Raw genomic sequence first — 21,029 nt, 5'->3', positions numbered from 1 at the left:
AAACCCACACAGACACAGGGAGAACACACCACACTCCTCACAGACAGTCACCCGCAGGAAACCCACACAGACACAGGGAGAACACACCACACTCCTCACAGACAGTCACCCGGAGGAAACCCACACAGACACAGGGAGAACACACCACACTCCACACAGACAGTCACCCGGAGGAAACCCACACAGACACAGAGAGAACACACCACACTCCTCACAGACAGTCACCCGAAGGAAACCCACGCAGACACAGGGAGAACACACTACACTCCTCACAGACAGTCACTCGGAGCGGGACTCGAACCCACAACCTCCAGGACGCTGGAGCTGTGACAGAGACACTACCTGCTGCACCATGTGCCGCCCCCTGAGCAAAAACATCTGGGGTTGAAGTAATGACATTAACAGATATGGCTAATAAAAGCCATAGCCAAAGTTTGAACCAGCATCATTGGTTTAACAGGCCACAAAAAAAAGAGTTATACCATACCTCATTCTGCAGATGAAGGACCGTCTGGAGCCCATACACATCCTCATAGAGGACTGCTGTCCCTCCTTCTTCACCGTCCCTGTCTTCAGGTCCAAAATCCGACCTGCAATGAGTAAACGAACAGTTCACCACCAGAGATTTTTAGACGTGGATTTGAACATCACAGAACGAATAAAAAGGTGAAACAAGGGAAAATTACACACACCTCTGGAAGAAAATAAAACTTGCCACAAGGAGCTGTGACCCAGGTGTGAAGAAGGGTTTTGACTCTTTCTTGTCACAATTTGTAATGCTCTGTTTCAATTAGCACCCTACTCCCTACACAGTGCACTTCACAGATTATAAAACGACTTCTACTACGTCTCTACATTGTGAACCGATGTGCAGGGGAAGTGATGCAGACGCATGTGTAAATGCTCAGTTAAAAAGGCTATGGAGCAGACTCTGCTTTAATCAAATCAGCAAAAAAACAAAGCATATTACTGGGCTTTTCCACTGCATGGGTCTGACTCGGCTCCACACGGCTCTGCACGCTTAAAGCTTGTCGCTTCTCCACTAGCACAGCTCCACCCTTGAAATGAAGCCGATGATGTCACAAAACCCCATCTCTAACAGGAATCGTGGGCTTTGAAAACCACAACAATGGCGCTTTTTACTCACCATGTATTCCGCACCCCAGTTCTCACAGATCAGTTTTACTTGTTGCACTTTCAGCTTTCACTGGAGATTCCCATCACCCATCGGCTCGAGGAGCATATAAACCTCTTTAAAACACCTCGAGGTAAAGTTACGAGCTGCTGTTGTGAGTAAAATAAATATAAACGTGTGCTGTAACGTTGAACTGTTTGTGCTGGATTTGAATGCTCTGCTTTTCCTGGTGATTGACAGGTCCCTGGCCAATCAGTGTTCTGCCGGGCTTTCACATCACCATGTAGTACCTAGTCAGCTAGGTTAGAAACCAGAGCGTGCAGGGACTGGAAAAAGTACTGGTTCCAGGGACTAGGACCAGATTTGGCCAGCAGTCAGCCGTGGCCTAGAGAACCATGCTTGGGACCAAAACGTCGCCACATCGATCCCCTCAACAGGCAGGAACACTGAGGGCAGGACATACAAAGGAGCAGCACTGTCTCCTCCCTCAACATTCACAGACAATGCTCACTTCCTAAACAAGCATTCAGAAGAGATCCTGACTTTCAGCAGCAGAGCAGTTCTAGAGGCTTCATCAGCGCGGTTTAGGGCCTGCTGTGGTTGAACATTGTGTCTTTAGATCGATGGTTAGCTGGAAATGAGTTGGAATGAGCACCAACATATTCACAGCTCATCCTCTGTTGTTGAAGAAAGTCAGAGAACCAAATGAAGCAACATCGTGTTTGGAGTGTCCTGGATGTCCAAAGTTTGTGCTTCTTCACCAGGTTCTTGTGCAAATCCAATCCTTCCCAAAATAAATCCGTTTCCCGTACGGCTCGTACGGCCAGTAATGTCTCGGATCCAAAGCATCTCGACATGGTGCTTGGCCAGGACAGCAGTCACAGTGTGATTCATGTCCTATTGTGTCTCAGTGATGCGGAGAGCTGCAAGACAGCAGCAAGCAATGAGCTAAGCCCACAGTCATGTCCATAAACACATTATCGAAAAATCTTAATCAGACAATGTGGTAAAAAAGAGGACTGCAGACAGCTGTTAGAGGCCCCCTGGGGGCAGTGTATATGGGTGTGTGTGTGTGTTGGAGGGGGTACATTAGACTCCCTAAAAGTCTTCTCATACTAAAGCTCTGACGCCGACATATCTGGAAGCACTCGAGTCATCACAGCTCTCCACAAATAACAACACTGTAACGACGAGGAATCTGAACACACTCAGGTCAGTGGTTAATGTCCAGCTTTAGGCACATTAAACACACACACACACACAAACTAAGACTCAAGTAACAGTGAGCAAACACCCCCACAGTGATGCTCAGCCATCTCAGCACATGGGGAGCTGTTAGGTGTCTTGCTCAAGGGCACCTCAGCTGTGGATGTTGAGGGAGGAGAAAGCTCTGTTCCTGCTGATGGGATTGAACTGGCGACCCTTCTTTCCCAAGCCCACTTCTCTTATTCATTTCTACGTGTCATAATATTTATGTACCAGTGAATACGGTACGATTGTAAGAGCAGGTCTGTTTCCTCGGTCTGAATGCCCACATTGCGAGTTACAAGCGGCCTTTTTTCATAACTGTGCCACATAATAACCAGAGTGTATAATATAAGCTCCATTCTCTCCGTTCAGTACAATACACTGGTTATTATACACATGCTGCCACATCTGTATGCCGTTGTCAAATGGAAGAGATCACAAAGAACCTTTCAGACAGGTAAACAATGAGGATATGGCAGGGGTCAGTTCCTCTTCATCATGAAAAACGCAGTGATATTCCAAAGGAAAACCAAAACCGAGAGGGAAAGCTGCCAGTCAATTACAGTTCAGAAAGTGCTACACACAAGAACATTGGAGACCCCCAGCAAATGCTGCAAACTCCAATCACTTTGACCTCTTCACCCCAGAAACGCTGACCCGTACTTGACTTTAACAGCTCCGGGCGGCCGGGGCGGGGGGGACCTTGCTGTGGTTGTGAGCTGATTTCAAATGACACAAAAGTATGAGCTTATCACAGAACTGTCTTAATGCAGAAAGCTCAGGAGAGAGAGCCGTCGGCTGAAATGATAGGACGAATCTTAGGAGACAGGGCTCTTGCGGAGCACAGAAATTCCAGCAAATTCCAGCGCATTCCAGAAGAACGAGAGGCAAGTGTGTACGGGGTCAGATGGGACGCTCTAAACGAAACCAGGCTCCGAGCTAGTTTTTCTAAATGAACAGGACGACGTCAAGTGTAAACAAACAACTCCTATTGTGCAACTCGACCCAGAGTGGGCTCATAACTCACCACAAGAGCGAAGCCCTTACTGCCTTACGCACACTGTAAACCTGAGCGCAAAGAAAAGAAAAACATTAAACATCACGATGGAGGTTACGGTAAATTTGCGCAAGCATCCATCTCCCCTTCCTTTTGTTTTGAGTGGGATGAGTAAGCAGAGGCCGTGTTTATGGAGCGCTAACGCGGTGGCTTGTTGTTTTAGGGTCCGGTTGAAGTCAAAAACCAGGGAAGCAGCGCTGCAGGTAGGGGTTTGCATTGGAGAGGGTTCCCCCCACTGCAAAGAGAGATCCTGGCAACGGAGGAAGGGAAAATGAAACCGCAAGAAAGAGGTGAGGCATTGGCTGAACCTGTTGGACATCAGAGCCTCTCCGAACCCTGAGCACTCTCCAGTTATCAGATCTGTGATGGTTTGGATGGCCTGGTCAATAAAGGTGGTTTTCAGCCAGGAAATACAAAACTGATAGGAAAGCAGAATTTTCCTGGAAACGCGGCAAGTGTTTTAGAGACCCCCCACACGAGTTGCACTCTCTAAACCCTCTGTTCTTTCCCTAAAACTCTTATCAGCCTGGTGTCTTGTGGTTGCCTGGATCAGGAATCAAACCTCTGAGATACCTCACACATCCTGAATGCTGCCTGACTCTAGGTCTACATTCAGCTCCTCGCAGATCCCTGTGGGAGGTTGCCCCTGCGACCCGTCGCCCCACTGACAGCATAGAGAAGACGTCCAAGCAAAGCCCTCGAGGCAAAGCCTTCAGAAACAAGAAAAGAGCCCCTGCCTCTCGAGGCTGAAGCGGGGCATCTACTCCATTCATTAGCGTCTCCAACAGCAGAAAGTGTCCGCTGTCATCTGAACTCTTCCCTCGGCAACTACAGGACAGTTCTGTACAAACAGACACCCTGCACTCAACTGGCACATAGACCCCCATTGTTTTCCCAGGCTTTGTCCTGCTGTTCTTTGAGCAACTGGATCATTATTATTCAAGAAAGGGACAAAGCAAGGAAAGGAATGCCAGCAAATATCCCTGGGCCCAAACAACAGCCAACCTAAACATTTAGCAGAGAAGATGAAAGGACAGGGGAATAACAGTGTCCTTCAAGGGAAGAGGAAAACTGAAATTAACAAAATATATCCGATTTATCTTCATTAAGCAGGGTTTAGAAAACAACAAACCAGAACAGGATGGGCTCCTCGTTAGAAAGAATAAAGTCGTGTTTAGAGACGAGTGGGAAATCAGCTTTGATTCTCGGTGTACGCTCCTTTCATACAAACGTCTGCTCAAGCCTCGTGTCTTTTTAGAGTAGATGTTCTGGTTTAAAGACTAGAAAACCCCATTTCTGACACTGTGTCTTTAAAGTTGTACATTTGGCAAGTTGAGGATTTCTCTGGTGGAAATGTGTAACAGCACGAAATGTACAGAAGAACATTTTGTAACGTGGGTGGTGCTGCGATTTTTCTGATGATTTCAAGAGCCTTCATGTCGAAGGAGATGTATAATACAAAGAGAATTGGATCAAAACTTGATGACGAAAATATCCAAGAATCCATCGCTCTTTAGCTCCATGAGCCAGTGCCCTGTGTCTGAAACTGGGAGATACAAAATTAATACTTCAACTTAAAAATCTCCATTTGGGTACAGTTCTATTTCTGATTTAAACATAGCGCAGACGTAGCCTTGAGGGGACCACCGCAGTGACAGATGCTGGATATATGAGTGTGAAACGTGGACCATTAGATGATGGTGTGGTCTGATAGATGACGAGCAAGACTCCAGTGAAAACTTCAGCCTCATTTCTCACTCCGGAGACAAGCGTTAGCTAGGAGGTGGGCCAAAATCACTCTTAGTCAATTATGCATGCGAGGCCAATACATAACACCACTCTCTCGACCCCCCCCCCCCCTCCAAATCTCCAACACCCACCCACCAAAGGCATCCCTTGGCTGGTTCGTTTTATCATCAGAAAGTATGAGGTTATCAAAACCTTATAAAGAACATTTCAATATTTTATCTGGATCTACTGCAGCCACAGCCTGAACATACAGAGCAAGAGCGGTCATTCCTTACAAGCTTAGATCTGTAAAGATTCCTGAACGTCCGTCACTGCCGATCTGGCCATCTGCGAAATCCACTACTTGACCGAACGTTTCAGGACAACAGTGCTTCTGAAATGAAGAGTTTTAATAAGGATTCTGCTTCCTTTTGCTGCTGTAAAGTCTCCAGCTGTTTTAAGAAGGCTTTACAGTAGAAGTTACAACATTCCCGTGAGGATTCGATGGCATTCAGCCACAAAAACATCCACAAAGTCTTGTACTGGCGCTGAAATCTGGAAAATCTTTCAGGAGGAGCGCATATTCACAAAACAATGAGATCGCACATAAAAGCATACTGTCCTACGTGGAGCCAGTTGAAGTGTTTTGTGCGCTAGATAAGGACGCCCCCCTCCTGTCGGTGGTATGCCAGGCACGGCCAACTGGGAGGAGGCCCCGAGGTAGACCCAGGGCTCCCTGGAGGGATTATATCTCCTGCCTGGCATGGGACCACCTGGGGACTCCCAGGAGGAAGCTGCAGGGTTCAGAGAGGTCTGGTTTTCTTTGCTCACACTGGTGCCAATGTGGCCGTAGAATCAATCGAGCGGAGAAGAAGACGAGAAAAGAGATCAAGCTGGTAATGTTACATTATAAACACAGATCAAATCGGATTCATAAATCATTGTTTCTTGCTTTCACTGGCCGTCCCGTTCCGCCGGACTTGGGGTTGGTATAATTTGTGATTAATTACTAAGCCACAGCCACCATCAGGCACCCAAAAATAATCACCATCAAACATAATCCACTCTGACACTTTAACCACCTCCATTTGGCCGAGGAGAGAGTTGACTGGACGCAGCAGGACGGTCAGTGGAAAGCTAAACAAAAAAGAAGCGCCGTCCAAAATAAAAGACTTGTCCACTTTTGTTCCTGGACGACTCGCTTAATCGAATTTCACAGTGAGTGCTCGGCTTGAATCTCGGGCACCACATGAAATTAGTCAGCCATGGCATCATCGCTGATGTTCAGGGAAATAACGTAGGGGAGTATGCCTTCTGGATTACACATTTCTTCCCAGATCAACTCTCTCAGTGCGAGGGAAGCACTGGAATGGCGTCCTCAGCCAAAACACTTCGCCAGTAAACAGCCGTCATGCCCGATTTGCCCTCAGATTTAATACATCTGTTGTTTTCAGAAATCCAACCTGTGTTGATTTACGTGAAAGCACACTCCAGTCTTTCTAAGATGCTACTGTACTGTCTTTCCGAGAAGCAGGTGGCGTCAAGGCAACAGGGTTTTAGGGCCATCAGGGCCTGGGTTTGAACGTTGTTATGGGTCATCCAAGCCTAGGTGGAATACAGTAGCAGTCAAATGTTTGGACACGCCCACTCAGGGAGGGCTTCCTTTGTTTTGGGTCATTTTCCACATGGTGTGAACCTACAGCACCAGTCAAAAGTTTATACATCTTCTAATTCAATGCATGTTCTTGGTTTTTTTAGTATTTTCTACGTTGTAAATGAATGTGGCTTAAAAACTATGAAGGAACACATATGGAGTGATGTAGTAAACAGAGAAGTGTTAAACAAAGCAGAATATGTTTTATACTTTAGACCCTTCACAGTAGCCCCCTGTTGCTCTGACGACAGCTTCACACACTCTCTCCGTTCTCTCAGTCGGCTTCATGAGGTCGTCACCTGGAACGGTTTTCAGTGAACAGCTGTGGCCTCGTCGAGAGTTCATCTGTAGAACCGCTCACCTATAACTGGGTTTATACAGAGGTAGGGGCTGGTACACAGCTCTATATAGTGACTAGCTCTACTCCACCAATCACTGATGAGGAGGTGTGTCCAAACTTTTGACTGGTACTATAGGAGAGGTGGGTCTGCGGATTCATCCCTGGGGTTGGCAGGCGGTCAGCTGTGGCAACCCCTTGCAGGAGCAGCCAGAGATGATGCACGCTGATGACCACTCTGCACACCAGACCGCCATTAAACTTCAGCACCGTCGCCATATACGTGTGGACACCTCTGGGTACTGAGCGATACTGAGTACACTGCTATGGAGATTGTATCCTTTGCTGCAGGGACAGCTCCTGCTCTTCCAAAAAAGCTGTACGCTACATGTTGGGGCATTTCGGGAAGGTTTTGATGGCATTCAGCCACACGAACGTGAGTGAGGACCAGGGCCGACGTTGGACGCTTAGTTGTGGACCGCAAACACCGCTCCAACTCGTCTCAAACTCAATCTAAATCTGAGATCACAGATTAACTGATCCACAGCCCACGTTTGGGGGGGATTTTACACCCTTCTAGTTGATTCACGGGGGCTGGTGTGCTCTCAGGAGCACAGATCACATTTTTTACTTTTCTCTGGAGATCATATTGTGGTCCTTTCACATTAAAGTAGATGGGAAAGGTTTCTACAAATTGTAATGCAGTTTATCTAACACTATATCTGTCATTTCTATATTATTTAAATACACAATAATATAAAAAAGAACTATATACATCGACTCTAAACAATCAAATAAGGTCTGTAACACAATTAAACAATTTTACAACATTCTTCCTTCAACCACCAGGTCGTCGTTTACTTCACTGACATGAACGGAAGCTACCAGAGCTGTTGAGCACGTTCTCATCTGCATAATGCAAATGTGTGCTTCATTTCATTCGTTAACCACATTAGCATAACCTCATTAGTTTGGAGAGGAAAACACGCAGCTGTGGAGGAGTGGGAGAGCTGCGAGTGTCTTCAGGTGAGAGGACGAGGCTGAATCCAAGGATTTGCTCAGGATTATACTGCCCTCTAGCGAAGGATCCCGTAACGCATGACGTCCTGAAGCACCTCTGCTGTGAATACTGAAGCAGGATTTAAACACCCGGCCGCTCAAGTGTGGCAGAGCGTCTGGAGCTCGTATCCTTCAGCGCAGAGCTCAAAACATTCTCACAACTGCAAACAAGCCAGGGCTTTCTGGAAGGCAACAAACAGCAGGCTCCAGTTCATTTCAGTTCATTAAACCGCAGTGGAAAAGTTCCCAATGTCACAGTCTGACAGTATTTTCTTACACATCTACAGTGAAATTAGCCTCATCAGCTTCCACAACACACTCGTCCTGACCTGCTGCTGACCGGCAACCTCTACGTTTCCTCACTTTGTCCAGTCCAAATCCGATCAAGGATTCTACACCCAGAAATGACAACGCTGATTCGGCCCAAGAGCCACAAGAGCCAGTTTTCCATCGACTCCAGATGCAGCCATAACTGCAAAAGGCCCTGTTCTCCCCAGTGCTTCAACCTAGATTTAGGGACCACCAGAAGAAGCTGGTCATAACGTTGCAACAGTTCAGAGAAGAAAAGAGCTCGCCCAGTCAGAGTCTTAAAATCAATCCTAAAACGTACCGGGAGCCAGCGAAGGGGCAGGACAGGACTCGCTGTTCTCACTGGTGTGGTCTTGTTAAGAAGCGAGCTGCAGAACTTTGTACCAACTCTAACCCTGAGATGTTGGCTTTATTAAAATAATCCAGAGGCATTTGAGAGACCAGTGCGTCCAAAACTTTTATTATTCATATTTATCACTCGGCTTTCTCAGCAAAAAAGGGGCCAGTTTCTTGTTTAATTATAAAAAGCATAGACCTCAAGAAAGGATTCAAAATCAAGAGAAAGAAGTCTGCACTCTCACAACTTAGACTTCAAAGATTTATTTCAGAACCAAATAAAAACACCTGGCAGATTCATAGAGAGTGGACACATCACTGTCCCCTCCCACCCATGTCTCCTTCATCTCTCTGTGTTTATTTTGCCGTGTGTTTTTGTCTCCTGGCGTTTCTCCTGCCACACCCACACACGAGTCCTCAGCGGTCATGTGACTGAACTCCCGGGTGTCCCTTGTTTCCCTGATGTTTCCCTGTCACTGATTGGTCATGTGTTCTTGTGTATTATTTGTGCACACACCCTAACACACACTACGACCACTACGAAGCTGGGAACCGGGGCAAATCCGCTGCTAACACATTAACTCAGCTCAGCACGCTTGAAGGGGGACCCTACCTGCTCAGGTCTGTAATGTCAAGCTTCATGCCGAGTGATGGGTGTGGGAGAGAGGACTATTCTATGTTCCTGGTACGTTACGTTATGCACGAGCATGGCATTAAAACTATAACAAATGTAATTAAAATGAATATAGATAGTTGGAGAATGTCAGCTTAAATATAAACCATAAAAAATGTACAAACCCAATTTACTGACACTCGTTCTGGTGTGATTTTATCTAATGGCTTTGTTGTGGTGTTTTCCATCCTAATAATGACATACCGCTCCTTTAAAGCAGACCACAGCACTCACCGGTCATGGAGTTCTCAGAAGTGCTGAGCTGCTCTCGGAGCTTGTCCACATCGTCCGGATGGACCTGTTCGTACAGAGTGCTGCCGAACCATTCGGACTGTGGGTGGTTCAGGACCGGCGTCACAGAGTCAGAGACGTAGATCACTCGGCCCGTCTCCGCGGCAACCACGAACAGGAAACCATCCGCCGCCTCCAGGATCAGATGCTTCAGTTCCTGCCATAAAAACAACAACATTATTAAATCTGGGCAGGGATTATTACCCTACATCTCTCAACAACGCAACACACATTACTTTAAGAATATTATAACTTTAATCAAACATTTCTAGAATGTTTTTCTTGCTTTTAATGGAACATATCTTTACTCTTTTCCAAAAGGGAACACAGTTCTGTTTCTTAATAAAAATGTCTGTGACCTGCTTTGGTCCAAACCCCACGAGCCCCACAGCAGTGTTCTCCCCCTGTGTAAACAGCCCCTGTTCAGAACGCCCGTTTTCAGCACCTGTTCCTTTAAATGATAATGAGCCGCTCGCTGTTCACCCCGACCCCGAGCGCACAGCAGTGAGGAGCGAGGAGCAGAAGCTCTGGTTTTTAGCCGTTTTCACTCTGTTCTCTTTCTTCTCCGTTTTTACTCAGTGCTCTTATTTCTCCGCGCTCGTTGTGTCTGTTTCACTGAGTTTAACATCGTCTTTGCGCTCTCACATAAACGCGGGTCCAGCGCTGTGATTGGACAGACTCAGACGAGGGGGCGGGGCCATTCTACAGTCTCTGCATTTGACGTCAGAAACGGAGCAGAGTCAGAACGGCTCGTATTTTCATACTCAGGCAGATAACATAAAACTGTCTGAGGGATTCTTGTTTCACAGTGTGTGGGTTGGTGGCCTCCAGATCCCAATATTAATGTCCACATACACTGAAAAGTTTTTTCACAATATGCCCCTTTTTTATCCAGTAAAGGTGTCTTATATGTGTGTGTGTGTGTGTGTGTGTTCTACAATAGACACTTTCACATCAAACTATTCCTCCAGCACATTTAAATATAAAGTAGCACCAACAGGAACGTGGATGTTGTGTGTTGTGTGTGCTCTGTTGTGTCTGGAGAACCTGCTCAGTGAGAAAGGAGGGTTTGTACGCTCCGTCTGTCGACGTATTCCCCGTTCCCCTCATGGACTTCATGTGTGAGACTGCCATGCGGAGGATGGTGAGTTTGTCCGGTTTCCTGGCCAGAGCGCTGCAGGTGGGCACCATGTCCGAGAGCTCGGTGATGTACTGCGTCATTTTATTACGCCGGCGCCGCTCGATCTCGCTGTGGTTCTCTCTGAAGGGAGACAGGGACAGAACCGTTTTAGAAGCATGTAAACAGCCGAGTAATAAAGTAGTATCCTTCACAAAGTGTCTAAACTTCACAGGGGTTTTAATTTGAACAGAAATCTTTAGGAAACTTTGGAATTTCGAAATGAAAATTTGGCTTTGTCTACGATGGACTGGGTCTGAACCCACGAGACACCGATCGGACTGAAGCATTTACAGGAGATGAATGAATGAACGAATGAATGAATGAATGATTTGAACTGAAAGTCTACAAAATCAATGAAGTTGAATCTTCACCTCCAGATTCATAAAAAACGATTAACCAATGCATTGTGGGTAGAAAGACAGTTGGGGACCTACCAATATCTGAACTCGAACACATAAATCATAACAGAGGACGCGCTCAGTGGCTCTACGCCACTCTTAAGGCATGAGTTCAGATGAAGTTCTAAACAGCGCGAGGAAGAGCACTTTAACTGTGACAGTGGTGTTGATGGGAACCAGACGTCTGGAGACTTTAAAGCCTCTTTAAATGGGCCTCACCGACAGTTATTATTAGATTAAATTGGTTTGAATGCAGCGTTTGACGATTGTGACGCTGTTTTACAACAATTTTACACAAAGCTATTGGTTTAAAACATGTTTTAACATCAATTTGTGATGGACACTACATAACCTAAAGTTTTTGGACATCTGCTCCACGGCCCGACACTGGTGGCTTTTTTTGTGGTGGACCTTAGGCTCTGTGCATTTCTACCCGATATTAAATAAAGGAATTAAAGCAATTGGCTTTAAGTGTTATACTTATGGCATTTTAATTATAGAACGGAGCCAATAAGTTCAGAACTGCAGCGCGGAAGGTGTCACTTCCAGACATTTCAATTTCTTTTTCATCTTCCCTGTTCGTCCCGCAGAGTCTTTAGAGAGCGGAGTCGTTTTACATGCCTCTGGGTTAAATAATGTAGTGAACTCCTATAGAGGAGAGTGAATGATGTCATAAATCCAGAGTGTCAGGGACGATGTAATAGTCCTCAAAGCGCTATAGCTCAAAGAGACAGGTCCATTTCACATGAACGCATCAGCGGGAGATAATTAAAGACCACATTAGTAAGGGCCACAGCCCCACACACACACACACACACACAGAGAGACAGGTAATAGAGAGAAAAAAATGAAATAACAGAAACTGTGATAAAGTTAAATGAGAATGAAATCCCGAGACTCTGAGTGATGAAAACACGAGTGATGGGACTTCAACTGGATTCGATTAAAGCCGCGATGCTGTTATTAAAAAAACAAATATGCAAATTTCCCTCTCATCTATAGGCTGTTCTTCTCCTTCAACATCTACATCAACAACCCACTCTACGACTAAAACACTATTCTAAAATAAGAACTATTTCCTTTGCCCCCTCTTCCTCAGCGCTCAGGACCCCCACAGAGCAGGTGTGATGTGGTGGTGGATCATTCTCAGCGCTGCAGTGACACTGACGTGGTGGTGGTGTGTTAGTGTGTGTTGTGCTGGTGTAGAGTGGATCAGACACAGCAGTGCTGCTGGAGTTTTTAAACCCTGTGTCCACTCTCTGTCCACTCTGTGAGACACTCCTCCCTCGTTGGTCCACCTTGTAGATGTAGAGTCAGAGACAGTAGCTCATCTGTCGCTGCACAGTGTGTGTCTCTAGTCCTTCATCAGTGACACAGGACGCTGCCCCCTGCTGGCTCGGTGGACTATTCTCAATCCAGAACTGAGGGGTTTAAAAACTCCAGCAGCACTGCTGTGTCTGATCCACTCTACACCAGCACAACACACACTAACACACCACCACCACGTCAGTGTCACTGCAGCGCTGAGAATAATCCACCACCACATCACACCTGCTCTGTGGGGGTCCTGAGCGCTGAAGAACAGGGGGAATGGTGGGTGATAAAGTATGCACAGCAACAGATGGACTGCAGTGTGTAATTGTAGTGCTTCTTTGTGGTCTGAGAGAACGGACAGTGAATGTAGAGCATTGGTCTGGCAGTGTATACAGGTTTTTGTCAATTTCTATGTGACGTTCCTCTAATCTCAAGTCATTCCTCTCTTTATAGTCACAGGTGTTTTCATCACTCTGTTTGTGTTTTTCCTCCGTGTTGGAGGAGCTGGTGGTCAGTGGAGGGTCTGGTCAGGCTGAAAGACCAGCGCATGACCGCCCTACCTCGCATAGCGCTCCTTATCAGCGGGAATCTGATCATCATCATACCTGCAAACACAGAGAGAAAGCAAAAGAGACAGAGGGGTGAGATTCATCTGGAGCAGAGTTAATACAGAATAAAAGACCTTCAGAACGGTTAGAATAATGCCCTGAGTCATTAGTTAATCTTCCAGTATGGTTTTAATAACAAATTTAAAGAATATGAAAAAAGGAATATGCAACAATGATGCAGTGAAGGCAGAGAAAATGAATAAATGAAAAGCAGAAAAGACAACACTTAGTGACTGTATCCCTACTTTGTGTGTTTAGGTAGGAGCTGTATAGCTATACGTATCAGCCACAAGATTATAACCACCCACAGCGTAAGTGAATAGGGTTGGGACAGATCAGGTAGGAGGTGAAGAATCTGAGCCACTTTGATAAGTGCCACATTGTAATGCTCATAATGTAGTGGCTACTTCCTGCCAACACATTATGACATCACAATGTGGCCCTTGACAAAGGCGATCAGATACTTACGGTCCTACAGCACTGAATCCAACAACCCACTGCTCACTTACAGCCTGATGTGGCCTCCCTCGACCACGCACCCACAAGACCCTGAGTGTTATTTACTGTGTCTGTTAGTGGTTTTAATCTTGCGGCTGACTGGTGTACGTATACTCACTGGGTTTTAAAAGTTTAAACAATTTTTTTCTATTTCAGAGCATGATAGTCATACTCCGAATCCTAATCCCAGGTCAGAGATAAACTGAGAGACACTGCTGTGTGAATAAAGAGTGCCTGGTCTACTGTAAAGGGAGGTAGTGTAATTGTGTGACTGTGATCTGGCCAGTAGAGGGCACCCTCTCCACTCCGGCGCTAGAGCCTGTGGTCAGCTGAAGTAGGGTGAGGTGAGGTGGGGAGTTATGGACACACATCCTTTCAAGAGAACATGGACTCAAATAAGACACAGGTTGAGGCACAGAGGCAAAGAAACGTGAGGGAAAAACAAAGTCCAGAAATGGCACACGCTGTGGAGACACGTTCAAACCCAAGACATCCAAATAAAACTGCGTAAAAGAACAAAAAAAGCAAAGGTGAAACAATAAGGACAAGACTCGTGATTCATGGCCTGAACGTGATGCTAACGCTGAACAATCTCACATCAACAGGGTTTATTTACAGCTGCCTACAGCAATTATTCGTACAAATAAAGTAACTTTATGATATGAGATCTTTGTTTATGCAAATTTATTTTCATCCTAACCTTGAGAATTTGCTCGGTCCCTCTCCATCTTCATCGTCGAAGTCCATCCTGCAGAGGCATCATACAAATATATATACATAAATATCACATTAATAAAATGATACCACAGTCTGTCATCACGTTGGAACATTTCTGTGAGGGTTTGATTGCATTCAGTCACATGAACATTATGTGAGGTCAATGTAAGATGTTTAAGATCAAATACGTCACTGAAATTCATTCCCACTACTCTCTCTGTCACATACACACACATATACACACAAACCTGTGGACAATTTCACACACAACCCAGTCATTCACTCACACACACACACACACACACACACACACACCTGTGGACCCCGAGGAACCATCATGTACACAGGGAAAACACTGAAGCTGTTTTTCTCAGCAAATTTTACACATTTGTTAGCTTTAGCTTACACGAGAGTTGCCTTGGCCCAGATGTTGTGTAACAAAATCAATGAGTCAAAAATTCCTGCACATGTTGAATTTAATAGATCTGAACTGTGGACATCGCTGCAGTGAAAAATTTGTGTGTGTGTGAGATTCAGGAACAAATCCAAGGCATGAGAGATATTTCACACACAGCCTTCAAAAACACACAAGCCTTTCCACATCAATGCCTTTACAAAGCAAGCTAATGTTATAGTGCTACTGTGAATAATCCAATATAAACTGATATAAACCCTTCTAACACCTTTATAATAGACTACTGACCAATAAACATGGCTGCAGTCAGTTCAGCCTATATATTAGCTCACTGCACACATCTTTAACTTGCTAGCTAGCTGCACTGGCCAAATATTAGCTTTGTAGCTTCAGCCCTAAATGAAAATGTGTTTTTGCTTGTTTCAATTCCATGAAAAAAGCAACATTACCCATTACCCATTACCCTTTAAACATATGAAATTATGCCATTTACTGGATGAATCACTCAAAACAAGCAGAAAATTCCTAGAATAATCTTAATATTATTACAGCAATCTCATGAAACGTTAACTCTAAGAAGGAAATGTAGCTAATGAAGCTAATATTATTCTGTGAAATGACGTTATGGGCGCTGAGGTGGAGTTTCAGCAGCGCTACGAGTGGGCAGCAGTGTATTTACCATGGAAACTGACTGTGTGTGTGTGTGTGTGTGTGTGTGTGCGTTGAATGCTGCAGTTCAGAATGTTCTGACTGCACTACTTCACCTCAGGTTGGCAAAGTCTGTCCTAACAACTCCAGCATTCTTTACATTCTGAAACAAAATCTATGCTTTAATAGTGCCCCCCCACCCAACATTTTAGCCTCAATGTAGCGAATATGTTAACCTCAAAATAACAAATTAGCCACAAGCTATCATTACCCTCAGAGTAGCACAACCACAAGCTAAGGATTTAGCCTTGAACTAGCATAATAGCCTTAAGCTAAAGTATTAGCTTCAAACTCATTAATGCAACTACACACAAAACTGCAAGCTGTAATACACAACATATTAATGTACCGCTATGTTTTGTATTGCTCTACACACTACATCATAAACTAGGGAGTATTTGTTAAGTAGGCAACTGAGACACAGCAAATCTCCCATCTTCTACTTACAAAGACAAATGCGTTGAGAAGTTTTATGCTAGTTTCCCACTTGTTTTAATGAGCTACAAGCTAAAGATCCCAGACAGCGAGCATATATATATATATATATATATATAACCACTCAGATTACTGTCCTGTACAGAATATAACTCATTTATAATGTCCTTTCAGACAGAAAGCGAGAATGGAACTGGTTATAGATCACTTTAGATTTGTAGGCTCATGGCTCATTAAGGTGTGAGTAAACTAATGGAAATCTGGTCTGGGGTGAGTGACTGGGTGAGTATATGAAACTGCCTACAGGTGTGAGGGTGTGAGTGAGTGACTGGGTGAGTGTGTGACATCCTGTGATGGACTGGAGCCCTGTTAAGTTTCCGTTCCTCTCGTGACCAATGATTCCAGGTAGGAAGCTACACACCGTGATCCTGATCAGGATGAATCAGTGAGAAAAGATGAATGAATGATTGATACCAGGTCTCCCTTTGACGTCTGAGAGCAAACCCAGGCCTCATCAGTACACACGTGTGATTAGTTGTAGCTAAAGCTGATTAAATTTACACTCTGTCTCATGGGCTCCTAAATAAAGTGGAAAGGCGATGTTTTGAGACCGCTTCACTCAAGATTGATTAACATCAGCATAGCTCATCTTATCTCCCGGACGTAAACAGCATGAATCAGTGTGATCTGTAACAGAACGCATGATCAGTGCCAGTCTGTTCCACATTAAAAGCCGCAGAAATCACATTCTCATTATAGAATTTAACTTCTAGAAAAGGTGGAAGGCAACCGTTCTATTAAGAAGGTTAGGCATCATAACTGCTGTACCATATATCGCTGGTGGAAATGTGAACTGTAACAAGAAGCTTAGACGCCCTTTTAATGTATTTACATATTATCAGATTATTTTTACTTTTTTGTGTTGCCCCGAGATTTGAATTCTGTTTTAATCATTCATTCATCCTTCATTATTTGTAAGCACTTATCCAGTTCAGGGTCGCGGTGGGTCCAGAGCCTACCCAGAATCATTGGGCGCAAGGCAGGGGCACACCCTGGAGGGGGCATCAGTCCTTCACAGGGTGACACACACTCACACATTCATTCACACACACACACCTACAGACACTTGAGTCTCGAATCCTCCTACCAACGTATGTTTTTGGAGAGTTGGAGGAAACCGGAGCACCCGGAGGAAACCCACGCAGACACAGGGAGAACACACCACACTCCTCACAGACAGTCACCCGGAGGAAACCCACGCAGACACAGAGAGAACACACCACACTCCTCACAGACACTCACCCGGAGGAAACCCACGCAGACACAGGGAGAACACACCGCACTCCTCACAGACAGTCACCCAGAGGAAACCCACGCAGACACAGAGAGAACACACCACACTCCTCACAGACAGTCACCCGGAGGAAACCCACGCAGACACAGAGAGAACACACCACACTCCTCACAGACAGTCACCCAGAAGAAACCCACACAGACACAGAGAGAACACACCACACTCCTCACAGACAGTCACCCGGAGCGGGACTCGAACCCACAACCTCCTGGACCCTGGAACTGTGTGACTGCAACAATACCTGCTGCGCCACCGTGCGCCCCCCCCCGATTTAGTTTTAGTGCATTAGAAATAAAATCCAAATTATCAGTGTAGTTAAAGCATAGTTAAAATCCTGATATCTTTATGATATTTAGAGAGATGTCACTTACCCTGCTGATCTCCTCTTTCCTCCTCGTCCTGGCATGCTGCCAGTCATTCGAACCTGACCAACCGCGCCAGCCATCGCCACTGGTCCCTGCAGATCAGAGCTCATCTCTGAAACACAACATACACCAGCGTTAATAACAGAACTCATCTCTGTAACACAGCAACACACACCAGCGTTAAACACAGAACTCATCTCTGTAACACAGCAACACACACCAGCGTTAATCACAGAACTCATCTCTGTAACACAGCAACACACACCAGATTTAATCACAGAACTCATCTCTGTAACACAGCACACACACCAGCGTTAATCACAGAACTCACCTCTTTAACACAGCAACACACACCAGCGTAAATCACAGAACTCATCTCTGTAACACAGCAACACACACCAGCGTTAATCACAGAACTCATCTCTGTAACACAGCAACACACACCAGCGTTAATCACAGAACTCATCTCTGTAACACAGCAACACACACCAGCGTTAATCACAGAACTCATCTCTGTAACACAGCAACACACACCAGCGTTAATCACAGAACTCATCTCTGTAACACAGCAACACACACCAGCATTAATCACAGAACTCATCTCTGTAACACAGCAACACACACCAGCGTTAATCACAGAACTCATCTCTGTAACACAGCAACACACACCAGCATTAATAACAGAACTCATCTCTGTAACACAGCAACACACACCAGCGTTAAACACAGAACTCATCTCTGTAACACAGCAACACACACCAGCGTTAATCACAGAACTCATCTCTGTAACACAGCAACACACACCAGCGTTAAACACACAACTCATCTCTGTAACACAGCAACACACACCAGCGTTAATCACAGAACTAATCTCAGTAACACAGCAGCACACACCAGCGTTAATCACAGAACTCATCTCTGTAACACAGCAACACACACCAGCGTTAAACACAGAACTCATCTCTGTAACACAGCACACACACCAGCGTTAATCACAGAACTAATCTCAGTAACACAGCAGCACACACCAGCGTTAATCACAGAACTCATCTCTGTAACACAGCACACACACCAGCGTTAATCACAGAACTAATCTCAGTAACACAGCAACACACACCAGCGTTAATCACAGAACTCATCTCTGTAACACAGCAACACACACCAGCATTTATCACAGAACTCATCTCTGTAACACAGCAACACACACCAGCGTTAATCACAGAACTCATCTCTGTAACACAGCAACACACACCAGCGTTAATCACAGAACTAATCTCAGTAACACAGCAACACACACCAGCGTTAAACACAGAACTCATCTCTGTAACCCAGCAACACACCAGCTTTTATCACAGAACTCATCTCTGTAACACAGCAACACACACCAGCGTTAATCACAGAACTAATCTCAGTAACACAGCAACACACACCAGCGTTAAACACTGAACTCATCTCTATAACACAGCAACACACACCAGCGTTAATCACAGAACTCATCTCTGTAACACAGCAACACACACCAGCGTTAAACACAGAACTCATCTCTGTAACACAGCAACACACACCAGCGTTAATCACAGAACTCATCTCTGTAACACAGCACACACACCAGCGTTAATCACAGAACTCATCTCTGTAACACAGCAACACACACCAGCGTTAAACACAGAACTCATCTCTGTAACACAGCAACACACACCAGCGTTAATCACAGAACTCATCTCTGTAACACAGCAACACACACCAGCGTTAAACACACAACTCATCTCTGTAACACAGCAACACACACCAGCGTTAATCACAGAACTAATCTCAGTAACACAGCAGCACACACCAGCGTTAATCACAGAACTCATCTCTGTAACACAGCAACACACACCAGCGTTAAACACAGAACTCATCTCTGTAACACAGCACACACACCAGCGTTAATCACAGAACTAATCTCAGTAACACAGCAGCACACACCAGCGTTAATCACAGAACTCATCTCTGTAACACAGCACACACACCAGCGTTAATCACAGAACTAATCTCAGTAACACAGCAACACACACCAGCGTTAATCACAGAACTCATCTCTGTAACACAGCAACACACACCAGCATTTATCACAGAACTCATCTCTGTAACACAGCAACACACACCAGCGTTAATCACAGAACTCATCTCTGTAACACAGCAACACACACCAGCGTTAATCACAGAACTAATCTCAGTAACACAGCAACACACACCAGCGTTAAACACAGAACTCATCTCTGTAACCCAGCAACACACCAGCTTTTATCACAGAACTCATCTCTGTAACACAGCAACACACACCAGCGTTAATCACAGAACTAATCTCAGTAACACAGCAACACACACCAGCGTTAAACACTGAACTCATCTCTATAACACAGCAACACACACCAGCGTTAATCACAGAACTCATCTCTGTAACACAGCAACACACACCAGCGTTAAACACAGAACTCATCTCTGTAACACAGCAACACACACCAGCGTTAATCACAGAACTCATCTCTGTAACACAGCACACACACCAGCGTTAATCACAGAACTCATCTCTGTAACACAGCAACACACACCAGCGTTAAACACAGAACTCATCTCTGTAACCCAGCAACACACCAGCTTTTATCACAGAACTCATCTCTGTAACACAGCAACACACACCAGCGTTAATCACAGATCTAATCTCAGTAACACAGCAACACACACCAGCGTTAAACACTGAACTCATCTCTATAACACAGCAACACACACCAGCGTTAAACACAGAACTCATCTCTGTAACCCAGCAACACACCAGCTTTTATCACAGAACTCATCTCTGTAACACAGCAACACACACCAGCGTTAATCACAGAACTAATCTCAGTAACACAGCAACACACACCAGCGTTAAACACAGAACTCATCTCTGTAACACAGCAACACACACCAGCGTTAAACACAGAACTCATCTCTGTAACCCAGCAACACACCAGCTTTTATCACAGAACTCATCTCTGTAACCCAGCAACACACCAGCTTTTATCACAGAACTCATCTCTGTAACACAGCAACACACACCAGCGTTAATCACAGAACTAATCTCAGTAACACAGCAACACACACCAGCGTTAAACACTGAACTCATCTCTATAACACAGCAACACACACCAGCGTTAATCACAGAACTCATCTCTGTAACACAGCAAC

The 21,029-nt window shown here is 45.2% G+C and overlaps 1 protein-coding gene across 1 annotated transcript in view; it reads right to left on the bottom strand.

The window, feature by feature from the left end:
• arnt2 (aryl-hydrocarbon receptor nuclear translocator 2) overlaps positions 1 to 21,029 on the bottom strand; it is a 79,705-nt gene that overhangs the window by 50,082 nt on the left and 8,594 nt on the right. The window contains exons 2-7 of the mRNA XM_066647958.1: positions 17,826 to 17,931; positions 14,526 to 14,573; positions 13,280 to 13,324; positions 10,875 to 11,088; positions 9,771 to 9,984; positions 488 to 590 (exon numbers count right to left, since the gene is read on the bottom strand). Coding sequence (XP_066504055.1) covers positions 488 to 590; positions 9,771 to 9,984; positions 10,875 to 11,088; positions 13,280 to 13,324; positions 14,526 to 14,573; positions 17,826 to 17,931 — 730 coding nt within the window. The remainder of the gene's footprint in view (positions 1 to 487; positions 591 to 9,770; positions 9,985 to 10,874; positions 11,089 to 13,279; positions 13,325 to 14,525; positions 14,574 to 17,825; positions 17,932 to 21,029) is intronic.

This window comes from Hoplias malabaricus, chromosome 16 (assembly GCF_029633855.1).
Source record: "Hoplias malabaricus isolate fHopMal1 chromosome 16, fHopMal1.hap1, whole genome shotgun sequence".
NCBI lineage: Eukaryota > Metazoa > Chordata > Actinopteri > Characiformes > Erythrinidae > Hoplias > Hoplias malabaricus.
Note: the sequence above shows the minus strand (reverse complement) of the source record. Positions and strands in the feature narration are given on the sequence as shown.